This window comes from Asparagus officinalis, chromosome 4, assembly GCF_001876935.1.
Source record: "Asparagus officinalis chromosome 4, Aspof.V1, whole genome shotgun sequence".
NCBI lineage: Eukaryota > Viridiplantae > Streptophyta > Magnoliopsida > Asparagales > Asparagaceae > Asparagus > Asparagus officinalis.
Window position 1 is genome coordinate 114369716 of NC_033797.1, and position 24245 is coordinate 114393960.

Here is a 24245-nt window from a genome sequence, read left to right on the forward strand (position 1 = left end):
GTATCTCTCCCTCTAATAGTAGATCTCCCCCCTCCTTGCCCCGTGGACGTAGGCAATTTGCCGAACCACATAAAATTTGTGTTCTTGCCATGATTTGTAATAGCTTGTAGGTTCCCTCGATGCGCAGTCCTAGAGCTGACGAGAGGAAAAGCTGATATCTCACTTTGATTTGATATCTGACTTTTGGTTCTTGTTTCCTTTGAGAAACGAGAATTCCGTTGTGATCTAATCTCTTGTTGTGCACCTTGCGCACCGGAGGTGCTGCCGAAATTTCCGCTGCGCACAACAAATTCCTCTTGCCTCCCTAATACACAACATGACTCACAAGTAACAGCGACACATTCTTGATGCTTTACTCAATTATTAAGCCACCAATCATGTACATATTCTGCCTTCTTCAAACAAAAATATTCATTCAGAAAACTGATTGATGGAAGATTAGAATGCCTATACCACAGGTGGCAGTTTGGAGATGACGGTAAATGCCTAAAATACCTCAGGTCTTCCTTATTTTCCTGCAATTTCTTATTTATTTATCAAATTTCTTTCAAATGCCTAACAATAATGAATCAATTTAAACACAAGAAATAAACTATTTTCGAATGCCTAACAGTACTGTGAGCTTGAGGAGGAGTTGTGATTATGGCAATGGCAGAGGACTTGGGAGTATGAGGAAGAAGGGTTTAAGGTTAGAGAGGAATGGGGAGTTTGAGGGATAATAATGGTTATCATTTGTTTACGCGGTCATAGTTGGCTTGTTTTCATCAACAGATCATGGTATGGTCTAGCGCATTGGCTTATGTATGTACTAAAACTTTAATTTACGTACTTGTGTAGGAGAACAGACAGTTAAAATAGTTTTATATATTTTTCTTGATAGTTCCATATGTTGCCATTTGCCTTTTCAACTTTCAATGTTTATCTACACGTACGTATGAGTTGATGGGTATACGTAGAATGAGTTAATAACTAGCTGCTTTGCAATATGGATTTTCTTAACTGAAAAATACATAGATATCAGTGTTTCCCAGTTACACTGAACTGAAACTCTGCCATTTGATTCTCATCTATTTGATAGGTTGAAAATGAATTGCCTGAAAAAATTGAAAGGCTTGTGAGATGTGAAGCCTCTACATATCAGAAACTTCTAATGAAGAGGGTGGAAGAGAATCTTGGGTCAATTAGAAATACAAAGGTAATTTTCTGTAGTTTGTTTCACATGCTATCTTTGTGTGCTTGCTGCCATTGTATTACACTGATTTTCTACAATATTCAATATTAGGGTCGTTCTGTGCACAACACAGTGATGGAGTTGCATAATATATGCAATCATCCATATTTGGATCTAGTTCTATTCTCTTTGAGGCTGCAGCTAGGCTTCCCTTTCTTTAGGTGCCATTTTTATTTCTTTATTATTTTAGGCAAACATATGTAAATTTATCTTGGTTAATGTTCTGTTGAGATTCGAGACGCTTAAAAGTGTTGTCAATGGGGATGGCGAAGTCATGCCTTGTTGCTGCTACATGGCTCATACATATGCTCATGCCTTTTTGCGGATTCACCAGATCCTCACAGGCCCGCAGAGGATATAGCTTTTGCTGTTGCTCGATTTTTCCAAAGAGGAGGAATTGTGCGTAATGTTGTGCGATGGAGCATACAGAACCTCTTGTAAATAATTTATGTAAAAGTTTGTAAATAATTTATGTATCTCTCTACTATTTTCGTGAATGTATTATTTGAATGTAATAGGATTTGATATTGGAATATTATTAGATTGTGTTGGATATGAATATAATTTTTTGTTGTTCAATATTGTGTTCATGCACCCAAAGTAGATTCTGCAAAAATAAAATCAAATACTGTAGCATAGTATCCTAGACGGAAAATCCGTCTAGGATGCTCAAAATCCATCTAGGATACCATTTTAAAAAAAATAAAAAACATCAATTTTCGTCTAGAATGAGTATTCTAGACGGAAATTTTTATCTAGATTACTCATTCTAGATGGAATTTTTTTCTGTCTAGAATGTATTATTCTAGATGAAAATTCCGTCTAGAATAATCCGTCTAGGATGTATTCTAGACGGTTTTGAATTCTGTCTAGAATATTCCGTCTAGGATGTATTCTAGACAGAATTTCCATCTAGAATACTACATCCTAGACAGAAATTTCCTAGACGGGTATTCTAGACGGAATTCCGTCTAGGATACACATCCTAGACGGAATTCTGTGTATCCTAGACGAAATTTTCCGTCTAGGATGCCTAATTTTTTAGCAGTGCACTTTAGGCAATAAAAGTTATACCCTCTAACTAATAATACCTAAAAAGTGACGCTGACAACAATAATACCTATAAATTAACACAGTTAACCAATTAAATTTACTCCGGTCACAAAAATTTTGATTTGTGCAAGAAAATTATGGATATATATATATATATATCACACTTATAAATTTATCCTCAAAAATAAAATATTTACATAAAAACCTAACTCTCTTTCTTTTCAACCTCTCTCTCCCAACTCCACTTCTCTGCTCCATCTTTCTCCACTCCCTTCTCCACTTTTAAGTTAATGTTTAAAGAGAGAGGAGAGAGAGGAATAGAGAGGAGGGAATGGGAGGAGAAGACTGTGATGAGAGAATAAAGAAAGGTTAATTAAGGAAAGCAACATGGGTGGAAGGAGTGAGAGGAGGAGGTGAATGTGAGGATTTTGAGGAGGAGGAAAAATGAAAGAGAGTAAGAAATGAGAGAAGAAGAGGATGAAGCAATTGTGGAGGCAGGGGGGGCGGAGGGAAAATGGGAGGACGAGTAACTTGAGGAAGGAGAAAAGTGGAGATGATGTGATAGAGAGGAGAAGAGGAGGATGAAGGAGATGATAATGGGAGAGAGATGGGGAGGGGGAGAGAGGGGTGAGGAGGTGGAAGAGAGAAAGATGAATTTTTTTTGTAGATATTTTAAATTTTGGATGGTAAATATATAAGTGAGAGAAATTTAAAAGATATATATGTAAAAATTTATATTTTTCCTGGTCAAACTAAAACTCTTGCAATTGAAACATGTGTAAAGAGTTAAATGTATGAATTTATATAAATGTTATTATGGTCGGTGTAAATTTTTAGGCCTTATTACTTGGTGGCCCCTTCAATAGTGCCGGAGAAGCATTTCTATGCTACAGTGTTTTATTCTCCTTTGCCTTTGGAAACGATAACAGGTTTTCTTTGCGTCGATGCTTCTTCTTAGTTCTATTTTCTTTTAAAATCCGTTTTTAGATATGATTATTATTGTTTAATCTAAAACTAGGTCTTTGATTGACGATCGGTTTCAGTGGCTCTCCCCGCAAAACCTCCTCTTTTAAATTCTAGGGTTTTGTCAGCCGCGAGTAGATACCTTGAAGGCCAGGATAAGGCTCGCGTTAGGGTTTCGGCCGGCCAGACTGAGAAATTCGATGACGTTTGGAACTGAAATCGTTGATGTTAATGTGGTTGCGGAATCCAATGATGGATTGGGGGATTACCTGAGATTGCCGCCATCCGATGACCCTGAGCTGGGGAAATCTGTTGAGGTGCAGGTTCGATGTTCCTGGATAAAGAGGATTTCTTGGACTTGGTGGTTAAAGGTTGCTGTTTTATGCCTCTTCTTGGCTGCTGTTGCTGCGCTTTTGGTTATCTTCGGCGGCCCTTTCCTCCTCAAAAAGGTTTTCTATTTCTTTACATTGATCTCCTTTTAGTTCATTATTTGGTTTGTGCTTGATTCATTTCTCTGTTATTTAAGTGGCAGAGGACAATGGCTGCACACTTTTCCCTTGTAGACTAAAATTCCACCAAACATTGAATTGACATGCATAAAGGGTGTTGATATCTACTAGAATGAATAATCTGAGAGTAAATGTAAGAGACCCAGGAGAACTTAGCCTAAGAGCTAATTGCTATTTGAGGAAGAAAACCCAAATTTTCTGTAAAACCACAATTGGCTTCTGTAAACCCACAATTGACTAACACGTGACTTAATTGAACTTAAAGTACCACCACACTTCCGGAGTCCCAGTGCATATGCAGGTTGGTTGGGGACTGGTCAGGTCTCGGTTGAACTCTGCAATTTCAACGTCACCCCTCTCGCGAACTCATCCCTAAAGCTAGCTCTTAGAGACAGGGAACTTTCACCAACCCGCAATTGACTTGCTATTTAGCAGTATGTGATTAAATGGAGAAAATGGGATGTGTATCCCGAATCCCTTTGTTATTATTGAAAATCTATATGACACTATAGTATTGAGAAGTCTGTAGCAATCCTACTTACATAGTTTATGGAATGGTAGTTGTGGTTTAGCTATTTCACGTAAACAGAGAACACACTCAACATAGTGAGGGATAAAAAATATTTATCTAAATCTGATTCTGATAAGATGTCAACTTTGGTTCATGTCTGAGTTTGATATTAAGTAATTCCTCTGGCTAATAAGACGTTGGTGCTTGTAACTATGGATACTAAAAGGTCTTATCTTTACTGAGTTGAAAGAAGCATTTTGTTGTTGCTGTCATCTCACTTCCCAGAGTGTGTAACTACTGTTATGGACTCTCAGTTACCAGATACCTTATGCAAGCATTGATTCCTTGTTTCCACATTGCTGGAGATCGCCGCTGTAGATCGTCGTTTGATGTAGATGGTTGTAGACGATCATTGCTTGCCTCACAGAGAGGCCAGTGAGAAAGAAACACTAGGATGGAAGGAAAAATCCTGAACCGGAGCGCCCCACAACATGCACAAGGTGTTTGCTAGCACCCTCAACTCGCCTCGTGCAAGCATAGTGGCCCATATCAGATGCAGAGCGCTCTGCCATCACATCAAAGTGCCTTTCTCGCAAGGCGCGCGACCGAGGACTCGCAAGATCGTTTTGCATTCAATGCAGATTTTTCATCTGGGGATTGACTTGACTATTTAAAAAAATATGCTATAAAGGTTATCCTTGTGATGGAAATGCATCCATACTATGATCTCTCATAGAATTGTGGTAACAGCACATATTTCTCAATCTTTCATCTGTTTCTTAAAAATAGTGACTAGGTGTTTGTAGGCCTTCTCTTATGCTTATGGGGTTGCCACTTGCCATGAAGCTTAGCAGATTTGGTATTGTTGTATTATGATCCTTGTGAAATGAATACCTCCCCTGTGACTGTATACATGTCCAACTGAATTTCCACCATTTGCTCTTTCATCTAATTGCGTGTCTTCAAGGATGAGAAAATAGACAAATTAAGATAATGATGATACACCATTACCAGGAGAGTAGAGCACACATGGAAAATCTTGAGATCTTAACCCCAAGAGGAACTTATACCTCTACTAATCTGGATTGATTTGATGTAGAATTTGACTGACCTTAGACTTGTTGGCACTTCAAGTAATCTAGATTGATTTTGTGAAGCTAGACTAGAAATATAACACTGTCTATGAATGAAGCTCTTTCGCTTTCTTCTCGCTTCTCATCATGAGAGAGATACTAAATCTCTCAACATAAATTATGGGAGAGATGCTATGTGGAGATTGATACTCTTCAGTGAACAATGAAATTAGTTGCTGCCATTGGCAAATTTATTGCATTTTGGGTGGTCTTGTCATTCAAATCGTTGTCTCACTATCTCATTTAAATATCTCCAAGATCAAGTTAATACAATCAGCTTTAGTGCAATTTAAAACCATATAGCTGACTTGCCAGTGCTCTTTGATACAGGAACATAATGTAAGAATAGTGGAAAACAAGGGAGGGAACCTATGATTTTGAGCTAATTTTCTGGATCCCAGGGTATACTGAACACTGTATCCACTACCATTTTTAACTTGCTACTGTGATTTAATTCATACCCATGTGACATATGCAATATTCATGTGCATCATAGGACAGGAATTAGAAAACAATGTTTGTAGTCTCTGCATCATTACAGCTTATGGTGCAAGGAAAGCTTAATCATACAGTAAGCATATCACTCTACATAGTCATCCTCACAAACTTGCAATTTACAACCTAATAATCTGGTTATTGCTTTTCTGTCAATTCTATTTTCCTTTTCTTGTATATTGCCTCTGTAGGGTGTAAGATAACCACTTAACTGAGAAAAATAAATATGGGGATGGGTCGTTCAAAAAGAAAAGAATATGTGATGGAAAATTATTGCATTTTAATCTTATGATTGTGGGGCTTGAACCAAGCATACCTTAAAATACTGTTCATCATGTCAGGCAACTATTACCCAAAAGCTTAAGTTGATTGTAAAATATTGTATTAAGTGCTCTCAACACTTGCATCCAGATGGATTTTTCAAAACCTTGTTCTGTTTCTGCGCTGCATTGATGCACATGCACGTTGTGCTTAGGATACCTGTTACTACATCTTGACTGATCTTACTTTTACAAAATTCTCTAACTGGGCCTGTATTTGTTTTATTGTGTGATTCTACTTTTTCTAAGTTCAAGAAAATATTGCGGGGATGTGTTCTATGCATTTTCCTTACCATGTGCCAATTTTTTTGTGAAAATAGATTGTAATATTGTATAAAATGTGAAGGAACCTGCTTTATTATGTCAACATGCAGTTTCATGTTCATTTTCATTTTCCTTTTGTAGTCAATGCATGACATGATTTTTTATACACATATATGTTCATGCTTCTCTACCTCCATCTATAGCCAGTTAGCCACTTTTACTTGTCTCTTCTGTTCTAGAAAGGACCAAGGGATTTTGATTTTAGTTTCAACAACCATGATTATATGAATCACACGTACGACTTCACATTGACGTAGGCAAATGGACCACCGATATTTCAATATGCCTCTTACATTGCCATGTTCAGTAAGAACGTTATTTTGGTCTGTTCACCCTTAACTCTCTGTACTTTTTATTAATAGATTAAGTTCTCGGAGGCATGTGTAATTGTGATTTTTCATGTGACTAGTATCTATGAAATTTTCATTATGTTAACGCTCTGAATTACGATTTTTTTCTACATAGGCAATGCCATAGACTCATGGAGTTCGTTAATAGTTAATTTTTTTTTTTCTATTTTCTGCTCCATGCATGCTAATTTATCTCAACAGACAACAAGTATATGATATCTTCTTGCTTTATTATTCAACTGAAAGCAATATTATCTCTTTGTGTGCTTCTCTATGATTCAAAACTTCTGTCTCTGTTTTGTGCTATCTCATGCCTTCAAGATGACCTGGCAGGTGGTTATACCGATACTCGAGTGGGAAATGGCAACATTTAGCATTCCAATCCTTGGCTTATTAATTTTTGTTTTTATTGCGATTTGTCCTGTTCTATTGTTGCCCTCTTCACCATGTATGTGGATAGCTGGAATGTCTTTCGGCTATGGTTATGGATTTCTGTTAATTATGGCCGCTTCAAGCATTGGCATGTCGTTGCCCTTTTTTATTGGGCATCTCTTCCGCCATAAATTACATGTAAGTTCCTGCAACATTTTTAGCCTATCTATTCTTGTCATGTTATTATTTGGAGTTTCTTTATTACTTCTGACCTTTTGTCTATCTTGTGATTGATACACAGAAATGGCTGGAGAAGTGGCCCAAGCAAGCAGCTCTTGTCAGATTAGCTAGCGAGGGAAACTGGTTTCATCAATTTCGAGCTGTTACGTTGCTCAGGGTTTCTCCCTTCCCATATATAGTTTTCAATTATGCAGCTGTAGCTACGAATGTTAAGTACTTCCCTTACATATGTGGATCTCTGATTGGGTCGGTGCCTGAGACTTTTATGACAATCTACACGTTAGTATTCTTTTCTTATAATACTAGTTCTTCAGCCAATATAATAGTCCTATAATCTGGTAACATTTTTCGTGTAATTTTTCTTCGTAGTTTTATGACTTTCTCCATTTATTTAGTTTGAGCGTTAGGTTAATATGAGTTTCACTTGTTTATGAAACATCTAACATTCGTGTAACATCTTATAGATGTTCCACGATCTCTTCTAGTGGATATGCCTGGTGTTGGAATTTGACTAAAAATTTGTAAATGTATTTTAACTTGGCAGGAATTATATAAGACACCCTTGTTGGAACAAATTTACCCTGATAGTGTAGTTATGGCACCAGAGTTCTTATTTTATTAACATTTATTCAATCAGGAATATATAGCTATATGATGATTGTTATAAACTTATAGCAGACAGTAGTTGTCAGCATATTATATAGGTTTCCTCTCAACTAATGATGGAATAGAATACCTTCATTTTCTCTCTTCTATTTATGGCAGTTGAGAGGATTTACTACATTGCAATAAAGTGAGGTTCGTGAAGGGTATGGGCTTTTATCCATTTTAGTCCATCTATATCTTGCATGGGCTTTATCCATTTTAGTCTATCTGTATCTTGCATATACTGGTATTTGGTACATTGCATACATTAGTGTATCTTGCTCACAGCTATGAAGCACCGACACGCGGGCCCCGAGTCCGTGTCCGACACGTGTCGGACGCGGACACGCGTTCGACACGCGTCGAACACACAGTCAACGCCCCCGACACGCGTCAACGCCCCGACACGCCCCCGACTCATTCCCGACACGGCTGAGATTCGCGAACAAAAAAGAAAAACCCGAAACTCAAACCCTAATTTCTTCACTTACCAGAGTCCCGACGCCGCCACAATCCCTTCATCTCTCTCGAGATCGGCTCGCCACAATCCCTTCATCTCTCTCGAGATCGGCTCGTCCTCGTCCTCGTCGGCTCGTCGCTGCTAGGCCAGTCTCTCTCTCTCGATCTCTCGATATCTTCGTCCCGATCTCTCGATCTCTTCATCTCTCTCTCCTGATCTCTCGATCTCTTTGTCTCTCTTGACTAATCTCTTCGTCTCTCTGGATCTCTTCGTCTCTCTCTCACTGATTCTCTTTCTCTGAATCCGTCTCTCTTTCTCTCTCTAAATATACATTTGAAGACTTTACTGTTTTCACGTGAATTTACTGTTAATTAAATTAGGGTTCCATTTAATTAGGGTTATTGCTACATTTTAATTTACTGTTTTCTATTAATTTACTATTAATTAGTTAGGGTTCCATTAATTTACTGTTAATTAATTAGGGTTTTATTTTTTAATTTACTGTTAATTAAGATTTTAGTTACTGTTTTGCTATTGATAATTTTTTAATTTACTGTTATTGCTATTGTACTTTAGAGAAATGGAACAAGAAAGGAGTTCTAGTGGCAGTGGAGTATAAGATGACAAATGCCCGCTTTGAAAATATGTTACCAAATTGGAAAAAAAGGGGAAACGACATGAGGAAATTGAAGATGGAGATGTAATTATTGCAGAGAGGAGTTTACCGGTTGATACTTAAGAGTTAAAAATCTCCTCTTGAGGATAAGCAGGACTGAAATTAAGATGTGTTCCAAGTCAACATCTGAAAACCTAAGGGAGTTTCAAAGGACGTTGGATCAAGCGGAGGCGAGGTTAAGAGCTTCTAGGCCTAAGATTTTATCTTTGCCTACATCTTCGACTGTAAGTACGACCGGTGTAAGTGCAAGTGCAAGCATGCTGAATCGTGCAAGTGAATCTAAGAGGAGGAGGGGGCCTAATACCGTGAAACAAGCATTCAACATAGGAACAATGGAGGAATTGGATGCATTGATTGTTAGGATGTTCTTCACCGAGGGATTGTCCTTCAACTTGACAAGGAATCCATATTATGCTAAGGCTTTTATATATGCCGTAAGCAATCCAATCTCTGGCTACAAGCCTCCCAGTTACAATTATATGAGGACCACTATCTTACAACGTGAGAAAGCTCACGTAGAAAGATTGATGGAGCCCATCAGAGGCACATGGCAACAGAAGGGGGTCTCCATTTGTAGTGATGGGTGGACAGATGCACAAAGGAGGCCCATCATTAATTTTATGGCGGTATGTGAGGGTAAGTCAATGTTCTTGAATGTCGTGAATGCGTCATCCAAATCATAACCGATAATGCTTCGGCATGCAAGGCCGCGGGAGGGCTTGTGGAGGGCACCTGGCCTCACATATATTGGACTCCTTGTGTAGTCCATACACTCAATCTTGCTATCAAGAATATTTGTGCAGCTAAGAACACTGAAGCAAATGTCGTGGCTTATGCACAATTACATTGGATTACAGAGATCTCCAATGATGCATTGCTTATGAAGAATTTTATCATGAACCATTCTATGCGGCTTGTCATGTTCAATGATTATTCCAAGATGAAGCTCCTATTAATTGCCGACGCAAGATTTGCCTCGTGGATTATTATGTTAAAAAGGTTTAAGGTCTTCAAGAGAGCCGTCCAAGACATGATCCTTAGTGATCAATAGAGCTTGTATAGAGAAGATGATGTGGAGAAAGCTAAATTTGTGAAAGAGAAAGTCCTCGATGATTTGTGGTAGAACAAGATAGATTTTATTCTTGACTTTACTGGCCCAATCTATAAAATGATAAGGTTCACCGACACCGATACAATATGTCTTCATTTGGTGTATGATATGTGGGATACAATGATTAAGAAGGTGAAACAAGCTATTTATAGGCATGAGGGTAAAAGGGATAACGAGGAATCTCTTTTTTATGAGGTGGTTCATAAGATCTTGGTGGATCTATGAAACAAGAGCAACACCCCGCTTCAGCACTTGACATACTCTTTAGTTCCAAGGTAATATTTCACATTTCACTCTTTAATGTGAATATTTCTATTAATCAATACATTGTGGGCTAATTCATGTTATTAACGAACATATGTACTATCACTCCACATGGCTCAATGAGAACGTTAATCGGCAAGCTCCAAATCAAGATCTTGAGATCTCTACGGAAAGAGCAAAGTGCTTAAGAATCTACTATCCTAACCCCGATGAACGACAGACGGTGAACTTGGAATATGCTAAGTTTGCAAGGCTTTGGAGGCTTTTAGTGATCCGGATTCTCTTTTCGATAGAGGACATATGGATCCAAAGTCATGGTGGCTTTTTTATGGTCTAAGTACTCCAAATTTGCAAGCATTGGCCGTAAAGCTTCTAGGCTAACCTTGTTCCTCTTCTTGTTGTGAATGGAATTGGAATATGTATGGTTTCATTCACTCCTTAAAGAGGAACAAGCTAACCCGGCACGTGCAGAGGATCTTTTTTATGTTCACACCAACCTTCGCTTACTTTCGCGAAGTTCGGAAGAGTATGGAAGGGGAATCAAGAATATGAGATATTGGTGGAGATGCTTTCGACTCATTTCAAGGTGCCGACATTTTAGAAGTTGTTACTCTTTTTCTTGATGAGCCCACGATAGAGGCCGTTGTGTTTGAGGAGGATGAATGAGTTGAAGCCATAGAACGATCTTTTTGATGTTTCAACTTGAAAACTTTATTTTAAGATATGTTTTTGGTTGTAATTTTTATATTTTTACAATGTTAGTAACTTAATATTTTGTAGCCATGGAACTAGTTGCAACTTGATCTTTATTCTCATGTAATTTTTATATGTTTGCACCGTTAGACTTGAATTTTATAAACTTATCTATATATAATAATAATATTAAAAAAATCTAGTCGTGTCGCCGTGTCCTATTTTCTTGGGTTTTGCCGTGTCTGTATCGTGTCATGTCCGTGTCTCCGTGTCCGTGCTTCATAGGCTCACAGTAGTGCAAAATCAACAACAACGACAACGCCTTTATTGCAAATTGGATTTGACTAAATGGGTCCTATTCTTCCATACAGTTCTATTAGCTCTATCTCTTCCCTTTAGTTAACTATTATCATATCCTTCTAGTTCCAACCAATTTGTGAGATCGATCTATTGCTCCTTGCCTCATAATTATAATCTTATTATTATTTCAACTGGTGCATTTAGTGGCCTACGAGTAGTTCAAAAACCAGACTCTTCTATTTCCTAAAGGGCAGATTAGCCATACCAATCTGTTTGTGTACAAACATAATTTATGCATCTGCATTTGTGAAGTCATCCATAGGTGAATGAATTGGTTTATAAGAGAATATTCCCTTTAAAATATCATTCCATTCACATGCACGGTTGAATGCTCTGACTGCTCACCCATTTTGAACTTGCTCTGCCTCAAGCAGTCTTAACCATGGAGTTTGTTTCCATCGTTCTAATTAATATGCTAGGCATGATTAAATGAAGTGTCATAAGAATCTGATATGAGAGAACCTTGGTTATATCATAACCGGCTTTCATGTGGGTTGGGAAATATTGTTCAGCTTGGTCCATTCGTAGGAAATTCTTCCTTAGTTTATTTGTTTGCATGAGAAAAAGGATAACCATAGCATTCTGAAGGAATTTAATCAGATTGTAGGCTAAATTATATTTACTAAAAGCTTAAGTTACATTGACCATAAAGTGAAAAGATCTTTGAACCTAAGTGTACTTGGTATTCTTACACTGTATGCTTATTCTTCAGCTCTGTAAACGGAGGTAATTTTATGGTAAGATAAACTGATATTAGATTGTTTGAAGTTAGGTCTTATCATCTTAAGGATGTGTGAACTTGAGTTTGTAAAACACTGAAGGACCATAATAAAGATGGTAACCATATAGATTTAGGTATTGCTGCATATGTGTCAGTCTGTGAAACCATTACTTTGGGTAAGTCATGTAGTTCAAAATTTCATTGTCGTTTATGCCGTGCATTTCATTTATTGTCCAATATTATTTATGAACTTAGTAAGTTCTTTTGTGATACTGGATCATTTTAGATTTGGTCTTAGACTCTTTACACTATGTACGCTTTCCTCATAACAATGAAGAAGTACTTCATGCGGAATAAATATCGAAGAAAAAAACCCATAACGGAGATGATAACCATGTAGCCGTTACTAGATGTGTTCTATGTCATTGCTTTCTCCAAGTCTTTCATTGTATTATTAGTATAGTCATACTGACATGTTTTTCAGGTTTTGTGTTTCATAGTCATAGTAAAACAGAATTGTTGAAAGAAAAGTACTTTGCATCCCTTTTGCAGAAGAACGCTTAGCTTTTGTTGGGTTCCGTCTGTCTCTGCCAACTTTCACCTGTTTTCCTTACCAGCAGTGCACTTACTTCCGTGATGATGATTTCCGCTTTAAGAAGATGTGATCTCCTGTTCTTCTTCCCTTCACCTTTACCTACATTGAATTGCTTGATGGCTTTGCCCAAATTAAATCCAGAAAGAATATAAACTATCCTGCTTGGCCTGCAATGAATATGAGCCAGATTCCTATACCTTGTTCTCTTATTATGAGTTGCTGGGCTTGTTATTTTGTTTTTCCTGTTTATCCTTGTTTTCCCTTTTGTTATTCTTTAGGAATGTTGCATTTAGGAAGAAGAGAACACTTTTTGCTGATGGGGCAAAGTTTCAGGTTGCAATAGTTAGTGCAGACCAGGAACAGAGGAATCATTGGAAAAGAAATTGCAGGGTCTCAGCTTTCCACTCTGGTTCCTGCTTAATTCGTGCCAGTTAGCATTTAAGTAGGTTTTACAAAATGAAACTATGGATAAATCAAGGTGAATTAACGAAATAATAATTATGAATCTCAAAAGCATAAAGTTTAAATTAAAAAAAAAATCATGTTCACATAAACAGTGGCTGCTACAGTCACAATATGAATCTTATCCACATAAACTCTTCAGTTAGATATCCTATTTAATATGAAATTCAGTTTTGTGAATAAAATTTGAAACCTAGGACAAATCCTAATTTTAAACTTAATCCACATTAATTCAAACTACATCAATAACCAAACTGCATGGAAGGACATTTTCCTAGGCAATCATACGGATGATAATACTATGCAAGATCAGTATCATGTTCATAGTTATTCTCAGGGAAATTTCATCTTACTGAAAACAGCCATGGTTTGACTTTCTACTCACCCGCAATCTGAGGTCTGAGTTTTCCTGTGACCTGGCTTATTTCTCTTCTACTGTGAAATATTCATGTGCTTGAATAGAGTTTAACACCATCAATTATCTATATGAATCTTTTCACCAACAATATTGCAAATCATTTGTTCAACGACCCAAAAGTCTCAGGAAAGTGCTGAAACCTCAAATTCCAATCTCCTTGAGGCATTCAGCTATGTTGAGCATAAGTTGATTCATAGTTGCTCCTATATACTCTGAAATTAATGTTATTCCTGCAGCATAATTTCTTTTGACCTATTTCAGTCTTCTGGAGTATTTTAGACCATTTTTCTTTCACTTTGATCTTTAGGAGATTTCAAATATAATCCGACACTTCCAAATGATAGCAACATTTAAATGAGCACCCTGGAGGAAGGAGGGTTCCACTGATCACACAACCATCAGTTTCACTCCTTTTACAGCTACATGAGCAAATAAGAAAATAAGTAGCAATTTGATGGACAGTTATCTTTCAAGACATTCTATTAGTTTTTACATCTATTATCCTTGTAATTACTCTAGATGTTTTTTTTCCTACTAATTTTCTCTGTTGGTGGATTGACCACAGCGGGAGGCTGCTTCGTACTTTGGCTGATGTAGCTACTGAGGGTGGATTCTTGTCGATGGAGCAGGTCCTCTATAATGCACTATGTTTTGGAGCGGCTGTAGCTGCGACAGCTGCCTTCACCATCTATGCAAAGCGGGCTCTTCAAACTCTCAAGGCTGGGGAAGGGCTAAGTGTAGCGTGAGACCTTGTATGGATCATACTTAATGACATAGGTATATTGGATACGAGCTTCCACTTCATTTTCTTTAATTGAGTTTCAAGAGATACCACTGGATGGTGAGGTGTCTAGCATGATGGATTTTACCACTAGTTTATTTGTTGGTAGCTCGTGCGCCGGAATGAGCTGTCGGCTCGGCTCGTACCCAGGATTTCCACTAGTTTATTTGTTGGTAGCTCGTGCGCCGGAATGAGCTGTCGGCTCGGCTCGTACCCAGGATTTCCTTGGGCAAATGATGGCACTTTCTTTTGGTTTCTCCTTTGTTAAGGCACCTTCTGGCTGACGAGAGTCTGGTGGGGATGGATGCTGCAGATGTAACAGAGTATTGTATACATATATTTGAAATTGTAACTTTTATAGAAAAATCATTCAGTATATGTTAGTATGAAGATTAGAAATTGTAACTTGTCTACTTACAACGTATAGAAAGTGTCGTGATTATTATCTGTTGTGTTTCAGAATTTTCTTTAGGCAAGAAGGTTGTACACAGACCTTCTCAAGATCTCTCACACAAGCTTCCTAAACAAGATCTTGAGCAGAAAAACGTATGCATATCTATTTCTAATTTGATAACCAGCAGTCATCTTAGGGTTTGATCAGCCAATTCACTATTGATAGTGTTTATGATGGTTGACTTGTTCCAAAGGTGTTTGATAACTATCCGATAGCAATGTGGCATGGGGAAAGCTTTCACTCCATATGATGTCTGAGACTTGGATGCAGTATTCTCTAAGAAATGCACGGTATTTCCCTCATTGGGAGAATGTTGGACATCTGCCTGATTTTGATTTGTGCATAACTTTCAGCTTTAATATATCTGGATTTACTTTTCTTCAGCTTTATAGGGATCTTGGCTTACGGATCTCCGGCCCCCTGCCAGCAGAGGGAAATAAACACCCTGTTCAAAAATAAGATCTTAAGCATAGCTCCTTTTTTAACTCCTCTTGCAAATAGGGAGATGTCAAGTTGGCAGTCTGCAGTTTCTTTCAAAAGTAAATTCCAAGTTGAACATGCTTGTTTTTTGTGTCATTTTATTGCGAGTGAAATTTCATTTATGAACCCGGAGCTTGGTGGATTTTTCTTCTAGTATCCTCAAGTGTTTCTACGCTTACTTCTACCCAAAGTTTGCTCCATTAACCACTTCGGATCAGCTGTTGCACTCTTGCTTTGTACCATTCAAGTTCTTGAGGCAGTTATCGTACACTTCGCGTGATCTATAATATTCTAGATCTCAAATACACTACATCAGGATCAACATTCTTGATGTGAACCTAGGTGACTTATTCCTCACGGTTCCTCTCTCGAATAGAAAGGGAATCAGGATCAACTATCTTCACGTGAACCTGAGTGACTTATTCCTCATAGTTTCTCTCTCGAAGAGAGGGGAGGGGGGTTGATGTGAATTTGGGTGACATATTCCTCACAATTTCTCCCTTTGAAGAGAAAAAAAAGGGGGACACTCTTTATGTGAACCTAGGTGACTTGTTCCTCACAGTTTTCTCTCTCGAAGAGGAAGAGGGGAGGGGAGGAGTTCTGACTTATTCCTCACGATGTCGGATGTCAAATTGACTATGTATTATAAGGCTTGGGCTTCATAAACGTTGAGCCACTATATCAATTCAAGGCTCAGTCTTTAGTACTAAGATTCAAGGCTCAGATTTCATGAACATTGAACCACCGTCTCAAACTTTCCTAGGGATGACAATAAGTTGTATATAACTCACAATACAAGGTTTACTATAGTTCAACCTAATTCTCACAATACAAGGTTTACTATAGTTCAACCTAATTTGGTCATGGATATCCAAAAAATAAGGCTTAATTTAAAAAGTCAGTTGCATATAAAATTCGATTAAAAAAAATTCGCCGCATGTATTAAATTTCCCATAACAAGATTCATTTTGAACGTTATTCAGTTTCTCCATCAATTTGCAGACCATTCATTTTAAGTTATTAAATAGCATAAAACATATAATGTTTGATAAATAAAGTAATAATCATTCCTCAACCACCCATCACCGACTGACTTATTGCTACTGAAATGGGCGTATTCTATATTGATTTGTTTATTTATTATAGATCTGTCTCTGTTCCTTGGTTGGTTATGCCATCGATATACGTAGGACTCCACCACATCATTAGTTTGAAAAAAACTTTGTTAATCATTCCGCCCATAAAAGGCACACCTTTTTCTCTTTTTGTTTACAGTTAACTATATTTGACGAATAAGATAATGAAAATTCTGAACAAAAGGTGTACTCATCATCAATAAGGGCCCCATTTCGACGGTAATTACCTACTGGCATCTCTTGTTAAAGGTGGATAAAATAATTTTATTTTATTTCGATTGTATCTTGAAAATTACTATGTCCTTTAACAGGACACACGGCAGAAATAGTAGGAAGGTACAAATGGTCGACACATCCAATCCAAGTTCAAGCTGTCAACTCAGCTGACTCATCGGGTGCAAGACGAAATGTGACGCCCCAGGGTTCACACAAGGCTGCAGTCCCAGGTGAAACCCGGATTGTCAAACCTGCCAAGCACCAACCACCATGTTATGATAAGTTTCACCATCAGAATCACTATCTCTCTAGTGGAAACAATAAATAGGTGAAGGTACAAACATGCAAAAATAGAAATAGAACAACACTGGATAAACACAGAAGAAGCATAAGAATATCAATAATGAGCCTAACTGGAATAAGATAAACATATCTCTGAGTCTGAACTAAATCTCAATGAGTCTGAACTAAATCTCAAAGAAAAAAAAAAAAAAAAAAACAAAGTCTTACAATAGCTCTCAACTCTATGAAATAAAATACTAATCTGGAGTTTGAAAGCAATCAACTACATGTGGAGTTCTGCGATAACTATAAATTTTAATAAATAGCTAAACGGACAACTAAAATGTCCCATCAACCTGCGACTTTTCGTGCGCTTGACTCACTGCTTGAAAAGGAGGGAAAAACAATGAGCGTCAAAGCACTAGCGAAATCATCACTACCTCTACCCAGGGGAAGGGGTAGGAGTATATAAGAAAATAAAGTCAGTACAGACATATATTAAATCATTCATATTACTCTCTATGAATGAAAAGCAATTAATCAATTATAAATACCCCAATCTCCCACACAAAGAAAAACCATCTCATCTCGAACTACGTTCGAGTGACCTGCTCTATAATAAGAGGATATCAACAATTGCTAAAACAAAATATATCTACCGTTCATAACGGGTACATCAAAAATCTCAAAGAAAATACCCTACTCGCGGGTAATCTATCATGGAAGTGAAGCTTACAGCTAATTAATTATCTATGTGTGCATCATCTTGTGCTATAGCGATACTTTTGTAATGCTCATTATTCAATCGCTCTGCGGCAATAGGATTATTATTCTCCTATTCCGGATACATGCAACAATGATACTATTCTAATACTCTTACTCAATTGTTTTGCGGTAAATATGTTTCATCTCCCTATTTCCGGATACGTATAGATAACATTATTCATATGTGTTTATCAAATTAACTCATGTCGGAAGTGTGTAATTCTAACACAATATAACATACATGCACCAATTTCGGTGTGCGTGTCTACCTCTGAAATTCACCATCATCCCAGGTGTTTAACAGTCAAATAACATCGTAGTCTATCAGCACAAGATCGAGAAATTTGATCGACAAGTCAAATACAACCTTCAAAAACATGCACAACAAAAAACAAACTGGCGGTCGACCGCGACGGCCTCCAGAGAATACCTAGGTCTCTGTCTTGCACGCGGTCGACCGCGGCGGTCGACCGTGAACCATATTTCCAGATTCTCATGTTCTTTGTATATGTCATGTTCTTGTCGTGTTTTTGTGATTCAAACATGATTAAATCTTCATAAAACTTGTATGGAAACATGCTACAGTAGATATGAACATCTGGAAATAACTCAACAACAATAAACATGATTTTATGAATTAGATTTATATTCAAAACCCTAAAACATGCATAAAAGCTCAAAACAACAAATTAAACTTTTTTCTTTAGATTAACCATGTTTAAAAATCATCATCAGATCTTAATCACATCTGTAAAAATGTTCTCAACCTTTTTAGCATGGAAAGACCTAATCTTTATACATATAATACAAAAGAAATTATCTTTTATACATAATCTATTCATTTTGGCTCTACAAAACATGTTAAAAACTCTTTAAAAACGTTTTGAAAAGTAGGAGGAGGATTAGCAGAGATGATACTCGCCTTTGATTGCCGAAAATTGTGTTAGAAGCAAGGTTGAAAAATATATCCACTCCAAAAGCTAAGAATCACCCAAAAATCAACTTGAAATCCTTCAATCTTCTCCAAGAAATCAAACTAGGGTTTGGAGGATTTTGGTGGCTGTTAGGGTTCTTAGGAAAACTGAGAAATTCGTGAAAAACTCATATATATATCAAGGGAAAACGGATATGGGTTTATAAATCCGAAACCAACTCAAAACAGGAAAAAAACAATCTGCAGGTATCGCGGTCGACCGTGGCGGTCGACCGGACTGGGATTTTCCAGTTTTTATGCTTTTGGCCATGTGTGCATGTTTCAACCCTATTCTCTCTCATGTATGAACTCTTTCATACTCAAAACACATGGTATTATACTCATATACCATTAAATGATATTTATCATACTAAATATCCACACATCATAATTTATCACACATTAATTTTATTATTTATAAATTATCGGGGTTTTACATTCACCCCCCTTAAGAGGATTTCGTCCTCGAAATTCCGCAGTCGCATCTCAAAGCTCAAAAACTGGGAAAACACATTAAGAATGTGTAATTCATATTAAGAATTCCTTCTGCACACATCACATAATATTAGCACAATGATATTTAAGGTTAACAACCTAGAATGCAAACATTCTTACATAAATCCTTAACTAAACGAAATTGGTACATCGAGCGAAATAATCCAAACAATGAAACCATCATGTATATACCATATACTTCAATTGATTAAGGATTAGGTAATAATATCCCCATTCTAGTGTTAAAGATAAATATAAATGTGACTAAATAATCATAGATAATGACAACTATCATGTCATATAAGCATATAAACATCATACCTATCCAAACAGGTGCGGGTAGTCGCGACGAACATCCTCCTCGCGTTCCCAAGAAATCTCTTCGGTTCCTTGCCGGTTCCACTGAACTTTCACTAATGGAATGACTTTATTTCTAAGCTTTTTATCCTCTCTAGCAAGTATGCATATCGGTACTTCTACGGTAGTCAAATCACCCTGAATCTTAATTTCTAGTGAGTCAATCACTCTCTGCTGCTCATCATCCCGCAAATGCTTCTTAAGCATCGAAACATGAAAGACATCGTGTACACTCGACATTGATGCTGGAAGATCTAATCGGTAAGAAACAGCTCCAATGCACTCGATGATCCTAAAAGGACTAACATATCTCGGAGCAAGCTTCCCCCGTCTACCAAATCGCTGGACGCGCTTCATCGGTGATACTTTTAACATAACTGAGTCTCCGATCTGGAACTCTAAAGGTCGTCTCCGCTGATCTGCATAGCTCTTTTGTCGACTCTGCGCCGCAAGAATGCGCTCTCGAATCAATGCCACCTTCTCGGTGGTCTGTCTAACTAACTCTGGACCAATCAAAAGACTATCATCTGGCTCTGCCCAACATATAGGTGATCTGCAAGGTCTCCCGTACAAAGCTTCATACGGTGCCATCCCTATGGTAGCTTGATAACTGTTATTGTAGGCAAATTCAATCAGTGGGATGTGATCCTCCCAGCTACCCTGAAAATCTATAACGTACGCTCTCATTATGTCCTCTAAGATCTGATTCATCCTCTCGGTCTGTCCATCTGTCTGGGGTGGAAAACACTGCTAAATGACAACTGACTGCCAAAAGCATCCTGGAAACTCCTCCAGAAATGAGATGTGAAGACTGAGCCCCGATCTGATACAATCATCTCCGGAACTCCATGCAATCTAACAATCTCCCAAATAAAGATCCTCGCATACGCATCTGCCGTATAAGTCGTCCTCACAGGCAAGAAATGTGCGGACTTAGTCAATCTCTCCACTATAACCCAAATAGAATCGTTTACTTTCTTTGACTTAGGCAACCCTACTATGAAATCCATGGAAATATTTGCCCACTTTCACTCGGGAATGGGTAAAGGCTGTAGGGTTCCTGCAGGTCTCTGATGTTCTGCTTTAACTTGTTGGTAGGTAAAACACTTAGCCATATAATCTGCAATCTCTCTACGCATACCACTCCACCAAAAATGCCTCTTCAGATCTTTGTATATTTTCGTCGTGCCTGGGTGCATTGTATATCTGCTGCGATAAGCTTCGTCAAATAGTTCCCTCTTCAACTGTATATTGTTCAGCATAACGATCCTGCCCTTCATCCTAAGGCCTCCATCTATCCCAATAGTCCAATCATCCTTGGGTTCTTTGGTGATCTCCCCCTTGCGGGTTTGAATTCAAGAATCCTCTAACCGAGCTCCGACTACTCTATCTCTCCAAGACGGTTGTACAGATAATGCTCCTAAGAATACACGGCTCCCGCCAATCTCTGGCCTGAAATCAAAATGGTTGAGGGTATAAAGATCCCGATATAATGAACACCTCAAAGCTGCTAGTCTGCGACGACGCTTCCTGCTCAATGCGTCTGCTACCACATTCGCCTTTCCCGGATGATACTGTATGGCAAACTCAAAATCCTTAATAAACTCTACCCATCGTCGTTGCCTCTGGTTGAGTTCTTTCTGTGAGAAGAGGTACTTCAGGCTCTGGTGATCTGTGAATAATTCAAATTGCACTCCGTACAAATAATGTCTCCACGCCTTCAGTGCAAAGACCACTGCTGCTAGCTCTAAATCGTGCATGGGATAATTTTGCTCATGAGTCCTTAGCTGCCTCGAAATATAGGCTACGACTCTCTGGGTCTGCATCAATACACCGCCAAGACCGGATAAGGAGGCATCAGTGTAAACAACAAAAGTCTTATTACTGCTAGGAATAACCAAAACTGGTGCTGAAGTCAACTTAGTCTTTAATGTCTCAAATGCCTTCTGGCACTCTATGCTCCAAATAAACTGTACACCCTTCTTAGTAAGGCGTGTAAGCGGTGTGAAAATCTGTGAGAAAATCCTGAATGAATTTTCTGTAATAGCCTGCCAGGCCTAAGAAGCTACGAATCTCGGTAACTATTTTCGGTGGCTCCCAATCAAGTACGGCTTCTACCTTTGTCGGATCCACTGCAATGCCCTCTCGGCTAATAACATGGCCTAAAAATCTGACCTCTGATAACCAGAATTCACACTTGCTAAACTTAGCATACAACTGGTGCTCTCTCAATATCTGCAATGCTAACCCCAAATGTTGCTCGTGCTCTGCCTCTGACCTCGAGTAGATAAGAATATCGTCGATGAAGACTATCACAAACTGGTCCAAGTAAGGATGAAAAACCCGATTCATCAAATCCATAAATACCGCGGGTGCATTAGTCAGTCTAAACGGCATGACAAGAAATTCGAAAGACCCATACCGAGTCAAGAAAGCGGTCTTGGGAATATCCATCTCCCGAACTCGTAACTGATGATAACCGGAGCGAAGATCTATCTTTGAAAAACACTGCGCTCTCTGCAATTGGTCGAACAAGTCATCGATCCTCGGTAATGGGTACCGATTACGGATAGTGACCTTGTTCAACTCGCGATAATCTATACATAATCGCATACTCCCGTCCTTTTTCTTCACAAAAAGGACCGGTGCTCCCCACGGAGAATGACTTCGTCGAATGAAATCCAGAGACAACAACTCGTCGATCTGGATCTGTAACTCCCTCATCTCAGCAGGCGCCATACGGTAAGGAGCTTGAGAAATCGGTGCGGTGTCTGGCTGCAACTCTATGCAAAACTCGACCTCTCTCACTGGAGGTAATCTTGGTATGTCCTGGAAGACATCCTGGTAATCTGAGACTACTCGCATCTCACTCAAATCTGCGCTCCGATCCCGAAATATCGCCTCCTCTACGTACGCCAGAAATAACTCCGCAAACTGGTTGCCTCTGGAGGTAGCTACCACTAACTCTGATCCATCATATGCTCTCAAACTGACTGTTTTCGCAAAACAGTCGATACCCATATGGTAGGAAGATAGCCAATCCATACCAAGGATCACATCAAATTCAAACATATGCAACACGATCAAATCAATCGCAAACTCAGAATCATCCAAGCTGACGATGCATCTCCTTCAAACACTCTCTAACAGAGACATATCTCCCAACGGAGTAGATACAGATAATGGGACATCTAACGGCTGAGCTACAAGCCGAAGTCTAATCGAAAAATCATAGGAGATAAAAGAATGTGAAGCGCCAGAATAAAAAAGAATATGTGCTGGAAAGGAATTCACACGGAATGTACCTTCCACCACAGCTCCGCTCACATCATGATCGCGAGGAACCACTGCATACACTCTACCGGTCTGCTGCTCTGCATCACCTGGAGTGAATGGTGCCATTTGCCTCTGCTGGGTCTCCTGAACTGCTCGAACCTGTCCCTCAATCCTCGGGACTGCTGGAGGTGCCTCAATCCTCAGCTGCTGGCCCTGACCGCATCCCTGAGAGTGGTTCTGCTGCTGCTGCTGTTGTGTCCTGCCCTGCTAGCCTGCTGCGGGTGCGCTACGGCATTCGGCCGCTCAGTGCCTAATCTTGTTACAATTGTAACAAGCACCCTGGAATCGGCGCTGCTGCTGCGCTCTCTGGTCCTGCTAATGGCCCTTCTTATGGGGACCCTGCTGATGCGGACTCTTACCCTGCTGGTGGGATCCTCCCGAGTCTCCAAATGGTCTCTTACCCTTCCCTTTGTCCTCAGACTGTCCTGACTTACTATTATCCTTACCCTTAATGAATAGCGCTGTATCTGTCTCCTGAGCCATGGCAGCATCTGCCACCTCCCGAACTGAACGAAATCACCGAGATACTATATACCGGCGCAACCCCGGACGAAATCCCATCAAAAACATCTGAGCCTGACGCTCCTCTGTGTGCCACATACCAGTGAACCTAAGCAATGATATAAACTTACTCTCAAAGTCTATGACAGACATATCCCCCTGCTCTAGACGAGCCAGCTCTAACTCTTTTCCGGCTTTCACTGCAACCGAAACATACTGCTCATCAAAAAGGTATATAAAGGTCTCCCACGAAACCGTCATCCTCTGCTCTGGGGTGAAGCGAAGTCGATACCATCCTCCTGCATCTCCCTTGAGGCTGAAAGCCGCTAGCCTATGCTTCTGCACCGAATTAACATTCAGCATATCCAAAATGTTACTCACATCCTCTTTCCACTTGTGCGCAGCAATGGAATCCGTCGAACCGTGGAACTCTGGTGCTTTCACCTTCTGATACCTCTCAACTAAACGAAGCCAAGCCTCCTGATCAGCTACTCCGTCCTCAACTGGTGGTGTCGGTGGGACCACTGGTGCCCTCTCTGGTATTTCCTCTCGAATAGATGACT

The 24245-nt window shown here is 38.9% G+C and overlaps 1 protein-coding gene and 1 long non-coding RNA gene across 5 annotated transcripts; both read left to right on the forward strand.

Moving 5' to 3' along the window:
- LOC109836099 lies at nt 433-1382 on the forward strand. The gene is made up of 3 exons (XR_002245829.1): nt 433-478; nt 1079-1195; nt 1283-1382. It is a non-coding gene; the product is annotated as an uncharacterized LOC109836099 (long non-coding RNA).
- LOC109837993 (TVP38/TMEM64 family membrane protein YtxB-like) lies at nt 3089-15146 on the forward strand. 4 transcript variants are annotated; one of them, XM_020406396.1, is made up of 5 exons: nt 3089-3213; nt 3303-3696; nt 7223-7459; nt 7563-7780; nt 14472-14833. In XM_020406396.1, the coding sequence occupies exons 2-5, from the start codon at nt 3448-3450 to the stop codon at nt 14650-14652; spliced, it is 885 nt and encodes a 294-aa protein (XP_020261985.1). In that variant the 5' UTR covers nt 3089-3213; nt 3303-3447; the 3' UTR covers nt 14653-14833. The 4 variants fall into 4 exon arrangements, with proteins under 4 accessions (XP_020261985.1, XP_020261986.1, XP_020261987.1 ...); XM_020406397.1 differs by having other exon boundaries at nt 3328-3696; XM_020406398.1 differs by lacking the exon at nt 3089-3213 and adding an exon at nt 14865-15146 and having other exon boundaries at nt 3220-3696; nt 14472-14683.

Bases quoted from the DNA above. Each gene is read 5' to 3' on its own strand.
- LOC109837993 (XM_020406396.1), top strand. From the start codon at position 3,448: ATGACGTTTGGAACTGAAATCGTTGATGTTAATGTGGTTGCGGAATCC. The intron at 3,697-7,222 runs GTTTTCTATTTC...ATGACCTGGCAG, and splicing joins GCCCTTTCCTCCTCAAAAAG to GTGGTTATACCGATACTCGA. The intron at 7,460-7,562 runs GTAAGTTCCTGC...ATTGATACACAG, and splicing joins TCTTCCGCCATAAATTACAT to AAATGGCTGGAGAAGTGGCC.